This window comes from Caretta caretta, chromosome 6 (assembly GCF_965140235.1).
Source record: "Caretta caretta isolate rCarCar2 chromosome 6, rCarCar1.hap1, whole genome shotgun sequence".
NCBI lineage: Eukaryota > Metazoa > Chordata > Testudines > Cheloniidae > Caretta > Caretta caretta.
In genome coordinates this window covers 27474987-27494707 of record NC_134211.1, presented here as the reverse complement: position 1 = coordinate 27494707, position 19721 = coordinate 27474987, and the positions used below count along the sequence as shown (strand labels likewise).

At 41.3% G+C, this 19721-nt stretch overlaps 1 protein-coding gene across 3 annotated transcripts in view; it reads right to left on the bottom strand.

Annotated features, from left to right (window-relative positions):
* SERGEF (secretion regulating guanine nucleotide exchange factor) overlaps positions 1–19721 on the bottom strand; it is a 256381-nt gene that overhangs the window by 75563 nt on the left and 161097 nt on the right. The window contains exon 11 of one of the 3 annotated variants that reach the window (XM_048855836.2): positions 14892–14980. The exons of the other annotated variants lie outside the window; for them this stretch is intronic. Within the exon in view, the coding sequence (XP_048711793.2) occupies positions 14907–14980 (74 nt within the window). The 3' untranslated portion in view covers positions 14892–14906. Of the gene's footprint in view, positions 1–14891; positions 14981–19721 lie in introns of those variants that run through there. 3 annotated transcript variants of the gene reach the window in all.

Below are 19721 nucleotides of genomic sequence, written 5' to 3'. Positions count from 1 at the left end.
TGTGGATGTAGACTGCCACAGACCATGGCTCTGTGGAATGAAAGGGGTGCAACCATCTCTGCACAATCCGTCTGCAGACAACAAACACTCTGATGCATCGGAACTGCATGGGAATCCATGGTCATTCAGACACTGCGCTCCAAGGATGGTGCAGAGGCTGGGATGTGGGCCTCATACAAACAGAGAAGAATGAAGATATTGCTAAAAATGTGGCTTTCCACAGCCACTTGTGAATAGAGAATGCTTCCATCATAACCTACTGCATCTTTTTATTCCCCTAATTACAATTTTAAATATACAGCTGTACCTTTAAAATCTTATGAGCGGCAGAGAGAGTGAGGAGAAGGAAGAAATAGTTTTAACGACTGAGATCCATTGGTATGAGCTCAGAAGAGAAACAAAAAAAAATCACACTAATTTAAGATCAGTTTTCCCTTGAGGTAAACACCTTTTTTTGGCCTAGATTATATGATTCTTTGTCAGTTACACACCGGTATGACTACCAGGTAGACATACCAGGTAGACAATAAATTATAGTGAAGATTCTTAAGAGCATAATAGAGAATGACTAAGACTCATGTAGGCTGTTTAAGTCCTCATATACATGTGCCTTACTCTTGGCGTTATAAACTGCATGCTGGAAGCCTCAATATGTCACTTCAGTTATTTGTCGTAACTCTGGTGAAGATGCATGAAGTGTCTGCCTCTTGGAAATTATATATACTGGCTCTCTACCCAAAACAGCTATAGCATTTGCACAAAGCATAGATAAGCAATAGATTCTAAAAACATGTGCACGTCTCCCGCTTTTCGTTTAATTGTGCAGTTTCTATTTGAAACTCACATGATAAAGATGAGGAGAGAGAAAATTTGGTAGGAATGGTTATGTCACATCTGAATTCCCTTGCTGATCTGTCAGAATAAAGAAGTGCAATCGATGCTTTTGTAACCAATTCCCTTTTATTCTTTTTTGTTGTTCTGAACAAACTCAGTGATGTTGGAGGATTGGAGCACGCTGGAGGCTGAACACTTTAACTTATCCACAGGCCACTGCTTCTTTTATGCAATGTAAACCTGCAGTACCCTGGATAAACTTCCACTAATCTGGATGATTACAGGCTCCATGCTTCTCCTATCTGGGCCAACTAGCATAAGACAACTAATCATTCAGTCTGGTAATGTGAACAAACAAACCAATCAACAAAAACATGTCAGAGCAAAGCTGATCCAATCCCCAAACTGACTTTGTTTTGATAATCTAGCAGAATGTTCTGTGTAAAATGCCAGCCTGGGTCTGGGAAGAGAAACCACAAAGGATACCGACAAGGAAGATACGATCAACTCTCTGATGGCGGAATCAGAGCAATGCTAATTAAAATGAAGAACACCCTCTGGAAAACTTGAGGACACAAACAGGAAGATGATACATTCAGAAGGGGTTGAAAAGATGAGTTTTACCACTTACCACTATACCTCACAAAAATGTTAGACTTGGATTGTTGAACATCCAGCCCAACGGCTCTGCAGGCATTTAACTGAATAGAGAAAACTGATCAACAAGTAACCTCCCTTATTAACCAATCTCCTGTTTTAAAGGCTACCCCAGATTATACACCAATGTACTGAGCACAGTTCTGCTTCACCTTTATTAGAGGTTGCAATTTTTGTCAGTTTGGATAGTTGCTTAGAATAGGCTTTGCGGTCACTTTACCATTACTCTTTGGTTTTCCCAAGGCAAAAGGAACTAATCCTATCTTTTTCATAATGAACCACAGTTAAACATAACTTGAAACGTCAAAAATGAATATGTAACATTCATTATGGCAAAAGTTACAAGACAGTGGCATGATGGAATAATTTTAGTGCTGACAATAATTCACAGCAATGAAAATACTCATGAAATATTTTCCTTGTTTCTTTATTTTTACAGCTCTCTCATCCTCTTCTGTTTAAAAATGCAACCAAATTCCACTTTAGTAGGCACAGTGGCGACAAAATTATGTTACTACACCAAAATCATACTTTAGGGGCACCAATTGACAGTGATTTAAATTCCATTAAAAAGAACTTCAATAAGATGTAAATGCTCTAAACTCCTGGTGCTGGCCCTCTGCACAGGGGTGGATTTCTCAACAGCAAAGCTAGAAACTGCTACTATACGCTACTAGAAAGATGTGGATCCATTTCTTTCTAGGAGAGAGCAGTCCTTGTGCCAGATCCTCAGTCGTATTCCAGCTGCTTTGCACACGGAGCTGAGTGGCAGACACCATTGATTTGGTTGATTTAACGTGTACCCTCTCTACACACAGGCACATCATATATCATTTGAAAGCTTGTTATGTCTACTTTAAGATGAGCTATGATGTGGAGCTATCACATGGTGCCATTATCACAAAAATGAGGATAAACAATGACACCCCATCAGCACAATAAAATGACTACTTTGAAATATTTGCATTCATTTCTGTTAGTGACTCTACTGTTTCAAGACACAAAATTTTATTTCTTTGTGACCACAGAGCATCACAACAATCTAATGGATAAAACAAAATTAAATAATAAATGTGTACAGGTATCACTGAAATGTAACAGCACAGGTAACTTTTCTAGTCAACATCATTATCATCATCTTGTTTATCATTACGATCTCTGTCGGGAGTGTGTGGGTTACCACAGTCTTCATTGCCTTGGCATGTACGCAGTTCTGTGCAGGCAAGCTTGTTCTGACTACAGAAATAGTTGATTGTGCAATGACCCTTACTGGTAGAGGTATAAATAAGGTGTTGTAGAAGGTCAAACGGCACTGGACCCTTGAAAAACACAGGAAATAGTTCATCCTCATTTTTCCATCCATGTTGCCATGATGATCCAACATCTGGGTCACCTATGTACAAAGATATCCAGATCTTTGTTTGCCAAGATGCTCTTTTGCCATGCTCTTCAAAACTGTCCTCACATTTGGGAGCTTGGCCAATGACTTGTCCTTTTTGATGGCCAGAATAAGGCACAAACATTTCAGGTCCTTTTCTTTCTTGCTCTAGTCATATAGTACCATTACCAACTTCCCTACAGCAGAAATTGTGGCTTATCAGTCACTCTCTCCCTATTTGGCATGATATCTGATGTGGTAAGCTCCCTTTGTTTTGACAACATTAAAACAGATTTTATTCCCAATATTAAATAGGGATGAGACAGAGTCATGCCCTGCTAATGTGTGTACAGCAGGAAATATGTTGCAGAAGTCAGGAGTGCATCACAAATTGTATGACACTTGTCAGTTGTGCTGGTAATGGTGCCTGTTTCAATACAAATTATCTAATGAACAGCAAGGACCTAAATATTTGTATCAGGTGACATAATCACTGTGGTTCCTTTAACACCAAGAGACCAAAAGCCAAACTGACACATACAATGTACAGAAACATCCTTGTGCCCACGGACTCTTGAGTACTGTAGAAGTCTTGGGCTTCTTCAACATCTTTACTGGTGATGGACTTTGTACTTCAGAATTGGAAAAGTCTCCTGCCAGGAGGAGTGTTTGTGTTGGGTGTGCTCCTACATGGTCAGGTGCATTTTGAACCACATATTCACAGAGAAATTTACAAGTGACTGCTAGCTGGGTGCCACGGTTAGAAACTTTTTCCATGGAGGCAGAGGGTGTCCTTCAATCACCTGGCATTTCTTGCATCCAGCCTTACATCCTGTCTGGTGCTGTCTTTCTGCAGTTTTCACAGGGTTATGGTTGTCATATCTGTCAAAGTATTTGATTACAGACTTAGGTTTGTCAAATCTTTTTAGGATCTTTCTCAAATACTCAGCAGCCAGTTCACTGAATGGGTGGAATTTGTCCCCAGACACCACTTGTGTGACAGTCAGGGCATCTTTGATGTACACTGTGGTTTCTTTGTTGCATGCTCTTAGTTCATGGATTCTTTCAGCTTGAGCTTCCAGCTGATGCCCTAATTCAGCTTTGTCTGTTCTTCTCATTGTTCCGTCAACATGGAAGAGGGACATAGGCACAGGTTCTATTGGGTGACTAAGAACAGTTGTTATTGAAACATCATCTCTGCATCTTGATAAGGACAGGCCTCTGTGGAAAACAATTTCTGGACTAAGAGGTCCTGTGATTGTCCCTCCCTTGCCAGACTTAAATTTGGTTTTCTTGGCTATGTCAGCAAATGTTTTGATGCCAGATTTCTCGACTGGCCTAAAGAAACAATGTGTCTCATCAGAATCAAGTGCGTCTCTCTCAAATCTCTCCGTTTGTGCTTCACCAATATCTGCTACTTTCAGTAGAGATTCTTGTACATCTGATATTACATGCAGTCCAACCCATATGTTGATTAGCACCTCTGGATGTGCTGCTGGGTCAAACTGATTTGTCATATTGTTGATGACATAGTTGGTAAGACCTGGAACATGCTCTTTATCCCTCTCCAGTGCAGAGGCAATGACTTGTTTGTGGACTTTTTCTTCGCTACTTCTTATTAGGCCACTTCGTTCTCTCATTGCATTTACATATTCATAATATGATGCTGTGGATTGTCATCCCTAATGCTAATACTGTGCATAAGTGTCACTGAATTAAAAAGCTTTCAAGAATACTGCAAAGGTTAGTACCGCATACATTGGCAATAACAAATTAAAACCCTCTACTAGGCAGACTAGATGCCACATTGTATATACAAAAGCTTACAGATGGAGAAACATTACATAAGGAATTCAGGTACATTTTTAATCTACCCACTATATGGTACAAACTATGGGCACACAGTCTACTGTTACTGATGCACAACCTTCAACGTGAGATTGATCTGGTCAGAAAATTTCAATTGAAAACATAGAAAACTATTATAATCACTTGTGAGATACTTTGACAATTAAGAATACGTGATGTGAAAACATTTCATGTTAGTATATTGTAAAAAGTTGATATTCACCATTTTTGCCACATGCTAACTAGTTTCATAATTTCTGGAAAAAAATACTTGCCCATGCAAAACCAATAAAAATATTTTAATACATTATTGTTTAGTAACTTTGACCAATAAATACCACATTAAGGTGTTGAAATTAACTTAAACAGTAAAAACTGTAGTCATGGTCGTGTTGGAGGTGTTTCTGGAACTATGCAAAAAAATGACACTCTCTCATTCGGGGTACCATTGTTTCACCTCATCTACAGGCTTATAGCACTACCTGACAGCTTCACATCATACTTTTTCTAAATGTACATAAAATAAGCTTTCAAATGATAGATGATGTGAGTATGTGTAGGGTGGGTAAAAAAACTCCAAAAATATGGCCCTTTTTGGAGAATTGCTACACACCTGAAGGATTAATTTCAATAACTTCAGGTTCACCAATCAGTGTCTCTAGAATAAATTATTTAAAATACTGCAGTGCTAGTAATAATATGAGGGGTCTGATGGTGGCAAATATGGTTCTAGAATAAAAAACAGCTGAGAGAAATTGCCACATTGTTGCTCTTTATAATCAGGATGCTGAAAATAAAGCCTATATGGCCAAGAGTTTAAACAGTGACTAGAGATTTTGGATACCCAATCTGAGACACCATAACAAGGCCTGATTTGTAGAGACTAGGTGTCTGAGATTAAGCACTCAAAAATTGGGGCACTCAACATCGTTAGTCACTTCTGAAAACCTTGGCCTAAATCTCTAAAATTACTTAGCATAGAAATTAAAACCAGAAACATTTAAGCAAGAAAAGTAATGTGGTTAGTATATGCCTCCATCCCCTTTCTAATGTTATCACTAATGATTGTTCAATGGATTTGGAGGCAAGCAACAAAATATTACTTAAAGTTATAAAGTGTTAATGACTGCTGACTGGTTAAGAAGTGAATGAACCTTAGGTTTCTTCCGCCACTGCAAAGAGGGGAGTAGTACAATAATGTTTCTGTAGTAAGAAAATAATAATTTGAACTCTTTTTTTTTTTTGAGGCCTGCAAGAAGGACCCATTTGACAATCCAATTCAATATTTTAAGCTGCAGAACCTGCAGCCACAGCACCTGTCAAGAGTTCTGACAGCCCAAACAATCCCCTGAAAATCAGATCTCAGGCCTAAAGCATGAGATGATGTTAGTATCGCTGAACGCTATGCATGCCATCACACAAACTGCTTTGCTATCTCAAATAGAACCTGCTAAATCAATTCTAAAATTCTCCAATCCTAAATTTTATACTGACATAGACTACTAATTGCATCATATTTTGTGGTCGATTTAGGACACAGATAAATGTCTCTTAGACATTAGGATGAAACCAATAAATTCATTTCTACTTATGTCCATTGCAGGATTTGAGCTCACAACTCTGGAGGTCAAAGATGAGTGCACTGACATCCTTGATAGTTAACCCTACAACTTCCTTAGGCTTTGACTGATCATGCAAAATGTGCAAATGTATATCAGCACAGCTCAAAATAAAGGAGCCAAACACCAATACAGGAGAAAATATTCTAAGTATTAGATGTCAATAGCTTCACAAAGTAGGTAAAAGTTGTAAGACTTTAGATCCATGAATATATTTACCCTTGAACAAGATATTTCAAAATAAAATCAATTTTAAGAAAATTAAAATTTCTGCAATATACACTCAGATGTAGCAGTTTACTGAGGGTTTAAAGTGCATCCGTCTAGAGTATGTAACCTTCATTCTGTATTTTCTTATTCTTGAGTGCTACAAAGAAATCTCTGATTAAAAACTCTTGACATTTAATTTAACAGGTATTTACAACCCAACTCAATGAACGATAGCAACACTATTTCCACTGTAAAGATTGTGATCTATCACATTGGGTACTAACCTGGGAGTTGGGAGACCTCGGTTGTATTGACCTAGATTGTATTTTCACCTCTGCCACTGATGTTCTGCATGACACGGGCAAGTCACTTTGGCCCTCTCTGTCTGTCTGTTTTGCCTCCCACCCTTTGTCTGTCTTGTCTATTTAAACTTAGATTTCCAGATTAGGGGAGGTCTCTTATTATGTGCTTGAATAATTGAGCCTCAATCTCTGTTGGATCCTCTGGATGCTACCATAATAAGTCGCTGATTATATGAAGCTCTTTTAATGCCACTAAATGGTCCCTTCCAAAAAACTCATCTCAGAAGTCTTTCCCACTTTCTATCTCGTGCTTTGTTTTGACAGAATATGGTTTCCTTACCCTAGACTGAGCGGGTGGCAGACGGGAGAGGGAGGAAGAACTGATGCAGACAGAGAAGTATCACATTGAAAACTCATGCAGAACTTGTCAATAGAACAAGATTTCTTTACTGCAGTGCTAAAAAAAAATCAAGTGATTTCCTGTTGATTCAGCAAATAAGTTGAATAGGCATGTGGTGTTTGTTTTTTTAACCTAGACTATACACACAGTTTAATCAGGCAAGATTCTGATCTTCAATCACTTCCATCAAAGATGGACAATCTGGACTGAAGGAAAATTGAATGACATTTGAGTGACAGCAAGATCATCATACTCGCATTATAAATGGCAGGCACTGCAAGACTTGGTGGTAGGAGAAAATGCAGCTTATTTTTTCTTATTTGGGCATATTAAAAAAATTTATGTGACCATTTAGTCTTCTGTGACTGACCAGACTCACCAGAACTGGCAAAGGGAGTGCAAATTATACACTGTGTTCCAACTGGGCCTTCATTCCCAAGAGGGAAGCAGGGGGGTCTTGTCATGGTCACTCACTCAGGGATTTTCTGTTGGAGGAGAGGGAGACAGCTTCTGGTCACAGCTTGTGCTAGAAGCCCTACCGGTGAAGGTTGCTGAGGGAACTGGAAACCAATGTGTTTCTTGGCTGCCCTTGCCATGCCCCCTTTCCAACAAGAGCCTCCCTCTTTATTTGTGGTGTTATCCGTCTATCCCCCCAGTCGCACAGATGAAGCTGCTGCCATTTTCTGCGATCATAGCCACATGACTAGAGGGCTATCAATCCTCAGAGCCTTCTTCCTGGGTTTCTAAAGGGGCTAGCATAAATCCAGAGTGAAATCGATTCAACAGATTAATATAAATCATTTTTCATTCTCCCTATAAAAATAGCATGTGTAAATTAAACTTTTTAATTGTATTGCACCTTTAACTAATTCTACATTTAGGGAATGCAGAGATATTGAATACTTGTGCTTTGCACAGTACAGAATCACTATATTGTACCGTAAATTTATCATCCATACTACATCAACCTGCTTGCTTGACGTAATGTGCCTGTTAAGATGAAGGATTTGTATACAAGCATTATTTCTGGAACAGTCACATGTAGAAGAATTGGTGGTTTACAGGACTCCCTTTGAAGTAAAGGTCACAGATTTGATCTACTCGGTTATCAGGAAATTGAATAGCCCAGTCAAAAAAGATTATGAATCACTCCTATCAGAACCGCAGAGCAACATTTACTCTGCAGAAGCTGCAAGTAAGGGTTAGTTAAGACAATAATCAGAAAAATATACATTGAGGATTTGGCCAATACGACAAAATGCACTAGAAGATGTGTAAAGATGTTTTAACATAACAGTTCCATTAAACATCTTGTTTTGATTTTCTGTAGATGGCTTATGACAATGGACACACTTCCCACTCGCTCACGGACACGGAGTCGTATATTAACATGGTAATGTCAATTTAAAAAGCATAATGCTGTTTTACAATTCACCTTCTGTTTCGTTATGCTTAAAACTGACCTTGATGTGTTTAGGCGATGAGGAACAATTAAGGAAAAAAAAACAGGAAGGGAGGCTACAAAAAAAACATAACAACCTATTTCTAAAGCTAAGTGGGTTTCCTATTTGGAATTAAATTATTATGTGGATTTGTGTTGCCTGTCATTTTGCCCATTATCTGAGATGTCTCAGCTCAGGGAGACGGCAACTGCTTGCCCTGAAAATCAAAGAACTATAGAAAGCAAACAAACTCAAGCTTAATTCCTTTGAGGAAGCAGATGCTCTGCTGTAAATGTCACTCACTCTCTCACATGTAACTCAGAATTGTCACCAAGGTCCTAGTGGGTTAAGCACTTCAAACATAAATAGCGAAATGTCTAGGAAACAAAATTAATGGCTTGCTCTATTAGAGGAATTTCTCCGTGTTTCATTGAGTTATGTTTTATAGCGCCAGAAAATGACCCAAATAAATCTGAAGTCTAAATCTCATCATGTTCAACAGTACTTCTAATTCAAAGCTATTTCACTGTGGTCCTTTCATTGACAGAGAATCACAGTACCATAGAAATCAGAGATGGACATACGCTGATAGATGATTTCTATCACCCTTCAGGACAGGATCTCCCATTGGCAGGAGCAGTCTTCAGGAGTTAGAGATCAGTTTGCTCCTCTTTCCAATGTGAATGGAAGAAGACTTCAAAATAAGCAGATCTGGTGGATGGCCCCCTTCAGCATGAGCTACCTTTGGGCAGTGAGGTTTTGAGAGAGAGTTTTCTACAGTTGGGTGGGTCTGCAATCCTATCCCCACCCAAAATGTAATTTCCTTCTCAGACAGTTCCTTCCACAGCAGGAATTGCTAGGACTGACCAGTTGATTTCCCAGGTAGCAGGAACATGGCAGCCCACATGATTTTATTTTGTCAACCCCCATACCTATTACTGACAGTCCCGCTCTCTGCCAGGGCACAAACATCAACCATCTTAGATGTCTTCCACTGTACAGTTTTGCCCTCTCTACCTATCATATTGCCTGAGAATGCAAGAAGAGAAATCAAATTGTGATCCTGTCCTAATCAGTAAGATTTCGCATAAAAATTCCAAATGGTAATAATTACTATAAACCTACTGAAAGTCCTTGATCCAGTGGGCTGTAAAAGCTCTTTCAGAAGCATATGGTTTTATCATTCCATTGTTTCTACAATAATCCCATGCTGCCACATTTCTGGACAAAGTCAAATGATTCATCTTTAAAAGTAAACGTGTGTAACACAAGATTTATCAGACCCTTAACATTATTAAGGCATGGTTGCGTGTGTGCGCGTATTCTTCAATACTATATCATATCATATATCAAGAACAATATACTCCAATATCTGAGAAAGAGGTGCACTTCATCCACACTCATATCCCCATCTTCTTTCCCATCCACCAATCACCTCTCTCCTTTCACCTCCCCTCATTGCTTCCACTCCCTAGGGTGGCTTCCTAGCCCACCAATTGCTGCCCCCACCCTCCATACTCTTCTGGATGCTAACAATGCCCCTCACCAGAGTTCACCTGCTCAGAGTGAAGGTTACTGGTCACTCTGCAACAAGCCTTAAATTAACTAGCTGTCCAAACACTTCAGTTACATTGTGAACCACTGAAATTTCATCATTAGATCAATGACAAATATTTGAGACCCTATTAAACCCTGCTCCATGGAACTCAAGAGATGCTGAAGCAGGGACCACTACATGGAAAAGCTGCATAAAAGTGGTCACTTGGTGTGACCGGGGTCCCAGGGAGCCACACTATACTTACTCAATTAGGGTCAACTGCAAAGAATGGGGCAGACAATCCCCAAAGCTGGTGGATATTCCAATACTTAGATTTACCAAACCAGCACAAAACAGCTTACTGGTTACCCAGAAGCCAACAACACAGTTTCCTGAAAGCAACCCAGCCTTAGGCCTCCACCCAGACACCCAAGTCAAATATGATGAGGATTACTGTAAATCTTATTCCTCATATAAGAAAGTTCTACCAATCCCAAGGGATCAGACACATTACCTCCCAGGTTAAGGAATATTTCAGATCTTACCCCAATATAGGCTTATAGCCAATTCTTATTAACTAAACTAAAATTTATTAAAAAAAGAAAAGAGAGAGTGTATTGGTTAAAAGATCAGTATACATACAGATATGAATACAGTTTTGAGATCAGATTCATAGTAGAGATGAAAAGGAGGACTTGTGGCACCTTAGAGACTAACAAATTTATTTGAGCATAAGCTTTCGTGAGCTACAGCTCACTTCATCCTGTCATAGTAGAGATGGTGAGCTTCGTAGTTGCAAAGAGCTCTTTCAGAATTAGTCCATAGGTTATAGTCCAATGTTCATATTCAGGGTGATACAGACAGGACTGGAGATCTCAATCTTATGACTTAAGCTTCCCCTGAATGACGCATCAAGCAAATCTGAGATAAAAAGGATCAGGACCCAAGGGTTTCTATACAGTTCCTGGCCTTCTTTTGACAGCATGGAGTACTTAGGCAAACAATAGGCAATCATGGAGACTTTGAAGTAGACCTATTTCCAAAGCACCACTGGCAATTAACTACATGGATTAACATAAGGTAATTTATCCAGTAAGCAGTTTATCACAAACTTTAAAGAGACATATAGACAATGACACTATTTCACCCAAGATTCATCTGAATGTTAATATTCCCTTTTGATCTCTGAATCAAATGCTATAGTGATAGACATGTCTGTTTACATGACTAACATCTAACAAGATATAAGTAAACACATACTGTTAGTATCACCTCCAATTCTTTAAAAATACAGATTTGTATTTCAAAAGTCTAGCCTATCAAGCATGGAATGGACCTAATTACCATTCACATACTTTTCTAATATGTCTCTAAAGGTTGACTCTGGGCCATTTAGCCTGTGAGCTGCTTAACCCTTTCTATTGACATCTTCTTGGCACACTTTGTATAAGATTTGTTGCAATTATATAACAGTGATAGAAACAATGATTTGCATGGTCATATTTTAATGCAATAATGTTATACCCGGCCAGAAGCTTACAGAGAGCCACCGAGTGACCTTATTCTTCTCTGCTCCCTAGCTTCAGCCCCAGCCAGGGAGCCCTGAGGATTGGAGGTGGGGGTAGGAAATCAGATACTGAATTGCCTTCAGTTTTTACGCTCTCAGCCCTTGCACCCAGGCTACTTATCACCAATCTCAGACACCCTGTTTGTTCTATGTTTGTACAGTACAGCACTCTGGGTACAGGTCCATGACTGGAATTCCTAGGTGCTACCAACAGTACAAATAACAAAATAAAATAATCCCCAGGTGTCTGGCCAATGATAAACATTGAGGGGGCAAAGTAGCTCTTTTGTGTTTAGATTCTCAGGTCACTAATACTGCAGGTCACTTCACACCGGAGAATCTGTTATGCTTTGTTCCCAGTGGTACAATAGGTCCCATTAGAGGCTGTGAAGAACCTGAGGGACCACTTCCTCAGTTGGTATAAACGGATGAAGCTCCGTGGTGGAGCTGTGTTAATTTACACCAGATGACGATCTTGCCCGAGATGCTCCACTGAACACAGCTCTGAGGCACCCTAGATTCAATATCACATTTGAGGCACAGTGAGAGAATACAAACTGAACAGCAAGCTGTGCTACCCATCTACAACAACCAAAACTTTACGTTGCATTTTATGTCATCTTTCTCACTTGATTCAGCAGTTTCATCTCTCCAGCACACTGCCTTTAGCTAGTGTCTTCCATCATGCTCACTTTATAATAACCTAACACTTAGTTACAGAGAAAGGCAGGGATGTAGAGTGAAATATTAAATTTTGGGCAGACCGAGGTGGTGAGTTATAGCTCTAATAGGGATTCCTGACTTTGACTATTACATTAAGGCCTTCTCAGAAAACATTTCATTTACAGATCACCATTGAAACACATACAGCATCATTTAAGAAAGAATCAATACATCATGAATAGCCCACTTCCCATCCCTCCTGCTCAGGAGGGGAGCAGCAGGTACACAGTGCCTCCTTATCCCCATGTATCTTGACCCGAGATCCATGGAGGTGGCACAGGGGCATAGCAGGAGATCTTATTTCCCCTTACTGTCCTGTGCAACCATGAAAACAGAGCCATAATATGACCCCTGAGCGGGCTTCACAGACCATCCTTGGCCTATTTTCTAAATATGTGTACAGTGTCTTCTCTCCACCCACCCCCTTCAGGTATGATATTTCTTCTCCGTGATACATTAACAAGTTTAGGTCTCTGGTGGTTACTATATACACAGAACCAAAAGCCTTTAGCAAGGGTGCAAAAAATTAGGTTTTGCATTGCTGCTGATTGAGTTTTCTGATTATTTGTTGCTCAGCATTATAATATTAAAACCCTAATTTGTTGTACTTCTTAGTGCTTTCAGCCACTCTGTTGTCCTTGCATTTTTGGTTCGGGGATTATTTCTCTTGCATGCTCTAGGTAACTCACTGAACCCCCCAAAAAAGAACAGGAGTACTTGTGGCACCTTAGAGACTAACAAATTTATTAGAGCGTAAGTTTTCATGGGCTACAGCCCACTTCATCAAATGCATAGGATGGAACATGTAGTAAGTATATATATACACATACATACATACACACACATACACATACAGAGAAGGTGGAAGTTGCCATATAAACTGTAAGAGGCTGATTAGTTAAGATGAGCTATTATCAGCAGGAGAAAAAAAAACATTTGTAGTGATAATCAAGATGGCTCATTTAGACAGCTGACAAGAAGGTGTGAGGATACTTAACTTAGGGAAAAAGATTCAATATGTGTAATGACCCAGCCACTCTCAGTCTCTATTCAAACCCAAGTTAATGGTATCTAGTTTGCATATTAATTCAAGCTCAGCAGTTTCTCGCTGGAGTCTGTTTTTGAAGCTTTTCTGTTGCAAAATTGCCACCCTTAAATCTTTTACTGAGTGGCCAGAGAGGCTGAAGTGATCTCCTATCCGTTTTTGAATGTTATGATTCCTGATGTCAGATTTGTGTCCATTTATTCTTTTGCGTAGAGACTGTCCAGTTTGGCCAATGTACATGGCAGAGGGGCATTGCTGGCACATGATGGCATATATCACATTGGTAGATGTGCAGGTGAAGGAGCCCCTGATGGCATGGCTAATGTGATCAGGTCCTATGATGGTGTCACTTGAATAAATATGTGGACAGAGTTAGCATTGGACTTTGTTGTAAGGATAGGTTCCTGGGGTAGTGTTTTTGTTGTGTGGTGTGTGGTTGCTGGCGAGTATTTGCTTCAGGTTCGGGGGCTGTCTGTAAGTGAGGACTGGTCTGTCTCCCAAGATCTGTGAGAATGAGGGATCATTTTTCAGGATTGGTTATAAATCTTTGATGATGCGCTGGAGAGGTTTTAGTTGGGGGCTGAAGGTGACGGCTAGTGGCGGTTCTGTTATTTTCTATGTTGGGTCTGTCCTGTAGTAGGTGACTTCTGGGTACTCTTCTGGCTCTGTTAATCTGTTTTTTCACTTCAGCAGGTGGGTACTGTAGTTTTAAGAATGCTTGATAGAGATCTTGTAGGTGATTGTCTCTGTCTGAGGGATTGGAGCAAATGCGGTTGTATCTTAGAGCTGGCTGTAGACAATGGATCGTGTGGTGTGTCCTGGATGGAAGCTGGAGGCATGTAGGTAAGTCTAACGGTCAGTAGGTTTCCGATATAGGGTGGTGTTTATGTGACCATCGCTTATTAGCACAGTGGTGTCCAGTGTGTGGATTGGTCTAGGCTGAGGTTGATGGTGGGATGGAAATTGTTGAAATCATGGTGGAATTCCTCAAGGGCTTCTTTTCCATGGGTCCAGATGATGAAGATGTCATCAATGTAGCGCAAGTAGAGTAGGGGTGTTAGGGGATGAGAGCTAAGGAGGCGTTGTTCTAAGTCAGCCATAAGAATGTTAGCATACTGTGGGGCCATGCGGGTACCCATAGCAGTGCCACTGACTTGAAGGTATATATTGTCCCCAAATGTGAAATAGTTGTCGGTGAGGACAAAGTCACAAAGTTCAGCCACCAGGTTTGCCGTGACATTATCAGGGATACTGTTCCTGACGGCTTGTAGTCCATCTTTGTGTAGAATGTTGGTGTAGAGGGCTTCTACATCCATAGTGGCGAGGATGGTGTTTTCTGGAATATCACCAATGGATTGTAATTTCCTCAGAAGTCAGTGGTGTCTCGAAGACAGCTGGGAGTGCTGGTAGCGTAGGGCCTGAGGAGAGAGTCCACATAGCCAAACAATCCTGCTGTCAGGGTGCCAATGCCTGAGATGATGGGGCGTCCAGGATTTCCACGTTTATGGATCTTGTGTAGCAAATAGAATACCCCTGGTCACGATTCTAGGGGTGTGTCTGTGTGGATTTGCTCACTGAACCCAGACTTCCCTTATTCCTTCTTCCTGCTATTCAATTTTTTATAAAAAAGACTTTTCTTCTCTGCTAACACACTTTTAATCTCTCTCTCCCTGAGAAGCCAGGATGACTGTTGCTCCCCCTTACTTACTTTCTTGAAAACTAAGGTAAATATGCTAGGTGTGCCAAGTGAACCCACCCTGAATTTATTTCCAATTGCCTTTAAATAAAGTAGTTCCACTTAATCCCTCTACTGGAACTAAAAGAGAAATAATAGAACTTACTTTCCTAAAACACAACAATTTTTTTCACTGGGTGCAGTTGTTTAATAATCAAAGGATCCTATATAACCATATAATAACTGCTGCTTTCAAATGGTCATGAGCCTCCAAATCGCCCATAATTTTCTCAGAACCAGCAATAGCCTGGTGAACTACTTCTCTATTCTCGGTGGTACTTAGTGTGAGAAAGAACTCTGTCCTCAATCTATTTCAATGAAGCTTTTGCCTTACAGCATTTTCAGCATGTGCCTGTTTGCCAGTTTTCCAGCTCTCCCATGATAGTTACCTTATCTAACTAATTTCAATTCCTAGTTCCAACTTGAGGGTTTCAACTATTACCAGAGGTTTATAATCTGCACTTGCCTCTCCACCAAGCTTTTTTGCAGAATTCTAGATGCAGCAGGATTCTCACTACCCATTGACATGATACCTTGCCCCAAAAGCTTCATAATCTAGGTTTACGCACAATAAAAACACAATACCGGACACACTAAGAAGCTGATATTGTGATGACACATAAAGGTCAATAAAACATTGTTGACAACTATTGTGAACTTTCCTCTAAAGACAAACCCAATAAAGACAAATCCTTTAGAATCTGGCAGAACAAGATTTTCAGAGTCCAAGTACACCTACACCTGCTAACTACATGAAGATCCAAAAGAGCTTACTTAAGCAATCCGCTAAGCAACAAAATCAGTGCCTGTTAATAAGCTAAATAATCTACATTTTTAAAAAGACATACATTAAGAACCAGTTAATTTTTAAAGATGATCTATCTGGCAGGGAGTAGGAGGATTTTACTATTTGTATTACAGTGTTGTGCTATGCACGGTAAAAACACATAAGAGTCAGTCCCTGATCCAAATGTCTCAATCTAAATTGATAAGTCACACAAGGGACAAAAGTGAAACACAGAGAGGAGAGCTGACTTGCCAAGATCACACAGCAAGTCAATGGCAGAGCCTGGACTAGAACCCAAAGGTGAACTCCTGATTCCATTCCAGTCAACGGGAGTTTTGCCATTGACTTCAGTGGGGCCAGGATTTCACCCCATGTCTCCTGAGTGCTTGTCCAGTACCTTATCTCCTAGACCATGCTGCTCAGTATTGTGCCCTTTTTATATTAAGCATCCAGATGACCTCTCATTCTGTAGCATCTTCTCTTCCTATACACTCTGATACTAGACAACTGGTTGAGACAAGAATTCCTCTGATGCTATCAGGGAATTCCCTTTTCAAATGCAGAAGTCAACATTTTTATATCTGATCTGACCAGCTACAATATTAACTCAGTAAAATAGACTGGCAGCTTGTCTCTCAGTATCCCTTTGACAAAGTCCCAAAGAGGTCGGATCGTTAGTGTTTGTGAGTGTAACCTGCAAAACATGCACACACACACCACATACGTTTCAATTTCATTCTGATTTTCTATCCCAAAAGAGCAGCGATTAATGTGCCTGGAGCATTGAAAATACTCTATGGAATAGTAACCCAAACCCACCAACATCAGTGGGCATTTGAATCTCTGTGTTGTATGGCAAGGGGGGAGCGATAGCTCAGTGGTTTGAGCATTGGCCTGCCAAACCCAGGGTTATGAGTTCAATCCTTGAGGGGCCATTTAGGGATTTGGAGCAAAAATTGGGGATTGGTCCTGCTTTGAGCAGGGGGTTGGACTAGATGACCTCCTGAGGTCCCTTCCAACCCTGATATTCTGTGATTCTAAGGCTAAATATCTAGGCACTTATAAAGCAACTGGTCACCATGGTATATCTTCAACATGTGCAGGAGCTGCTTTTCAGCCATTTACATTGTAAAGACTTCTTTAAAGCCCCATAGACAGCTAAATGATATATAAGTAGCTCAGCCAGAGAGCAAATTTTGATGGCCAACATATAAACCCCTTAAAAACGACAACAACGATGGTTACTAGAAGCCCTGCCAGGTGCCCTTTAATAATCAGTGAATTTGATTAGTATAGCAATGAGAAGAGACAGCAGGCTGTCACATGACTCCATGTTGGTCTGCCAGGACACCCTTACAATAGAGACCCTAGACTCAGTGGGATTTTTCATGTATAATAAATAAAGTAATAGAATAGCAGGCTGAGCTCCTTGCTGAACACCAATGCCTTGCACTGTGTATGTTAAAGATTCCTCCAAGTATTATGGTAGGATAAAAAGAAACACAGAGAATTTATGATTTTCTCCTTGTGACTGCCTGCTGAGTCCCCAGGGACTGAATGTCAGACACACGACTACATCTGCCACTTTGTAATGCTGCCGTGAACATCTAAATAACACTCTCAGCATAACATAGAGATCTGTCTGCCAGGCTGCCCCAGCCTCCCTTCTCTATTGGTGCTCACTCTGCCATAGAAATATGTCTTTCATAATCTGTTATAACAACTCCTGGTCTAAAGCTCTTTACAATAATATAGCTGGAATCATGGAGCTTATCTAAAAGAAATTGACCTTCTGGATTAAAAGGCAAAAGATTTCAGTGTGAAAACCCTTCACCTTCTTTATCATAAAGATGAAGACTGCAATGCTGTGGGTGCCAGTTGTCAATGCTACAATTTCAGAGACTATGTCTGGATTTGGATTTGTATTTTTCTCTCACTTATCCCTGACACTCATCGGCAGTGAGTGGCTAGGGCTAGAGTGGGTTCAGTCCCCCAGGCACAGCCCCTTAGCTTGGTGTACCAGGGCCAGGAGGGGGCAGGGCATTGCGGGTGCACACGTTATGGGATGCTGTGGCAGGCTCCCACAAAAGCCAATTGGCCGGAGTGGGGAACTGGTCAGGCCCAGCCCCTTGGGACAGGTGCCACTGCTGCCTGCCTCCCTCTTGTGGGCATCCCCTGCCCATGTCCCCTTGGCAGCCAGAGCCCCATGGGAGGAGAGGACCAGGCCCCCCCCCCCCAAGACACTGAGCCAAGTGTGCATCCCCTCCCCAGGTCAAACCCCCACTCCATCTGGAGCCAGGAGAATCTGGTGCCCTGGGGTATGGGGCTGCCCCCATTCTCCGCATTGACCCAGGTGAGAGTGCTGGAGAGGGGGTCTTGCCCTGCTGGGTCTGCCAGCACCAGTGCACCTGCCTCGCTTAGATAGCTTCCTAGAGTCTAGGTAACTTGGAGGGGCTTCAAGAGACAGATGGAGTCTCTGTCTCCACTCCCCTCCAGCCTGGAGGACTTAGAGGAAAGGGGTGGCAGACTGGCTGAGGCTGCTGTTGCAGTATTCCTGTATGACCCTGGCCAGTCCTGGCCCAACTCTTGGGCAGGCGCATAGGGCTAGAAGCCCAGGCCTGCCCCAAGGAGGGGCTGGATAGAGTGCTTGGGAGAGGGCCAACAGGGCCCTAACAAGGCAGAGAGCTCAGGCAGGATCCCGGCACCCTGTAGGATACAGCTCCCACAGGTCTGCCCTTTCCAGAGAGTGTGCCCCTTGTCACTAAGGGTGAAGGTGGGGACGGGCACTAGGGAATTCAGGCTTCCCCAGGACACCCCAGGGAAAGGCTGCACCAAATCCAACCCCAGGCCCAGTTGGCAGGTCCTTTCCTCCTGGTGCTCCCTCCCCACCAGGCCGCCAAGGGACTTGCCCCAGAGCCATCTTGTGCCCCAGCTCCCAGCACTGCAGCACATGGGACTGAGCCCAGCACAACAGCTGAGGGCCCTTGCCTCATGGGCTTGTTTGGTTTCTTTATCACCAGTTCACCTGCTCAGTGGCAGGAACTGGGTCCAGCCAAAAGGGGCAGCGAGCTCAGAGAGAGAGAGAGAGAGGGATCATCCCAAAAGGGAAGTGAACTGGGTGGAGATTTCAGAATCCATTGCTTTCATCCTGTCCCATTTTCTTCCAGAAGCCAAAACCCAGGCTTTTCACAAGATAGCAGACAGACCTTTCCCAGTAGATTTTGTACTATACTTCTGAAGTTATTGTGCAGTTTTCAGTTCAGTAAATTAAAGGAGCCACCAATAATTTTGACAGAAAGATGTTTTCCTTCATTTGCTTGACAAAGAAGATTCTCTCATTCAATTCAAGAAGATATGTACAATATTTTTTTCCCATGCAACTGGATGATTTTCAGTCTCAGTGGGACCAGAAAGCCCGTGTCTTGACATTTATGGGATTGTTTGAATTAAATTTGCAGATAACCATACAACCTTGACACAAATTGTACACTTATCCCGCAATCCAGTGAACATGGACAGGAAAATAAAATGCCTCACTCTGGCAGTAGAGATAAATCTGATCCTTCTTCTGTAAGATACCACTGTACTCTGGAAAGTTAGACACAGGTTTTAAAAATTTGCATTTTGTGCAGCTATC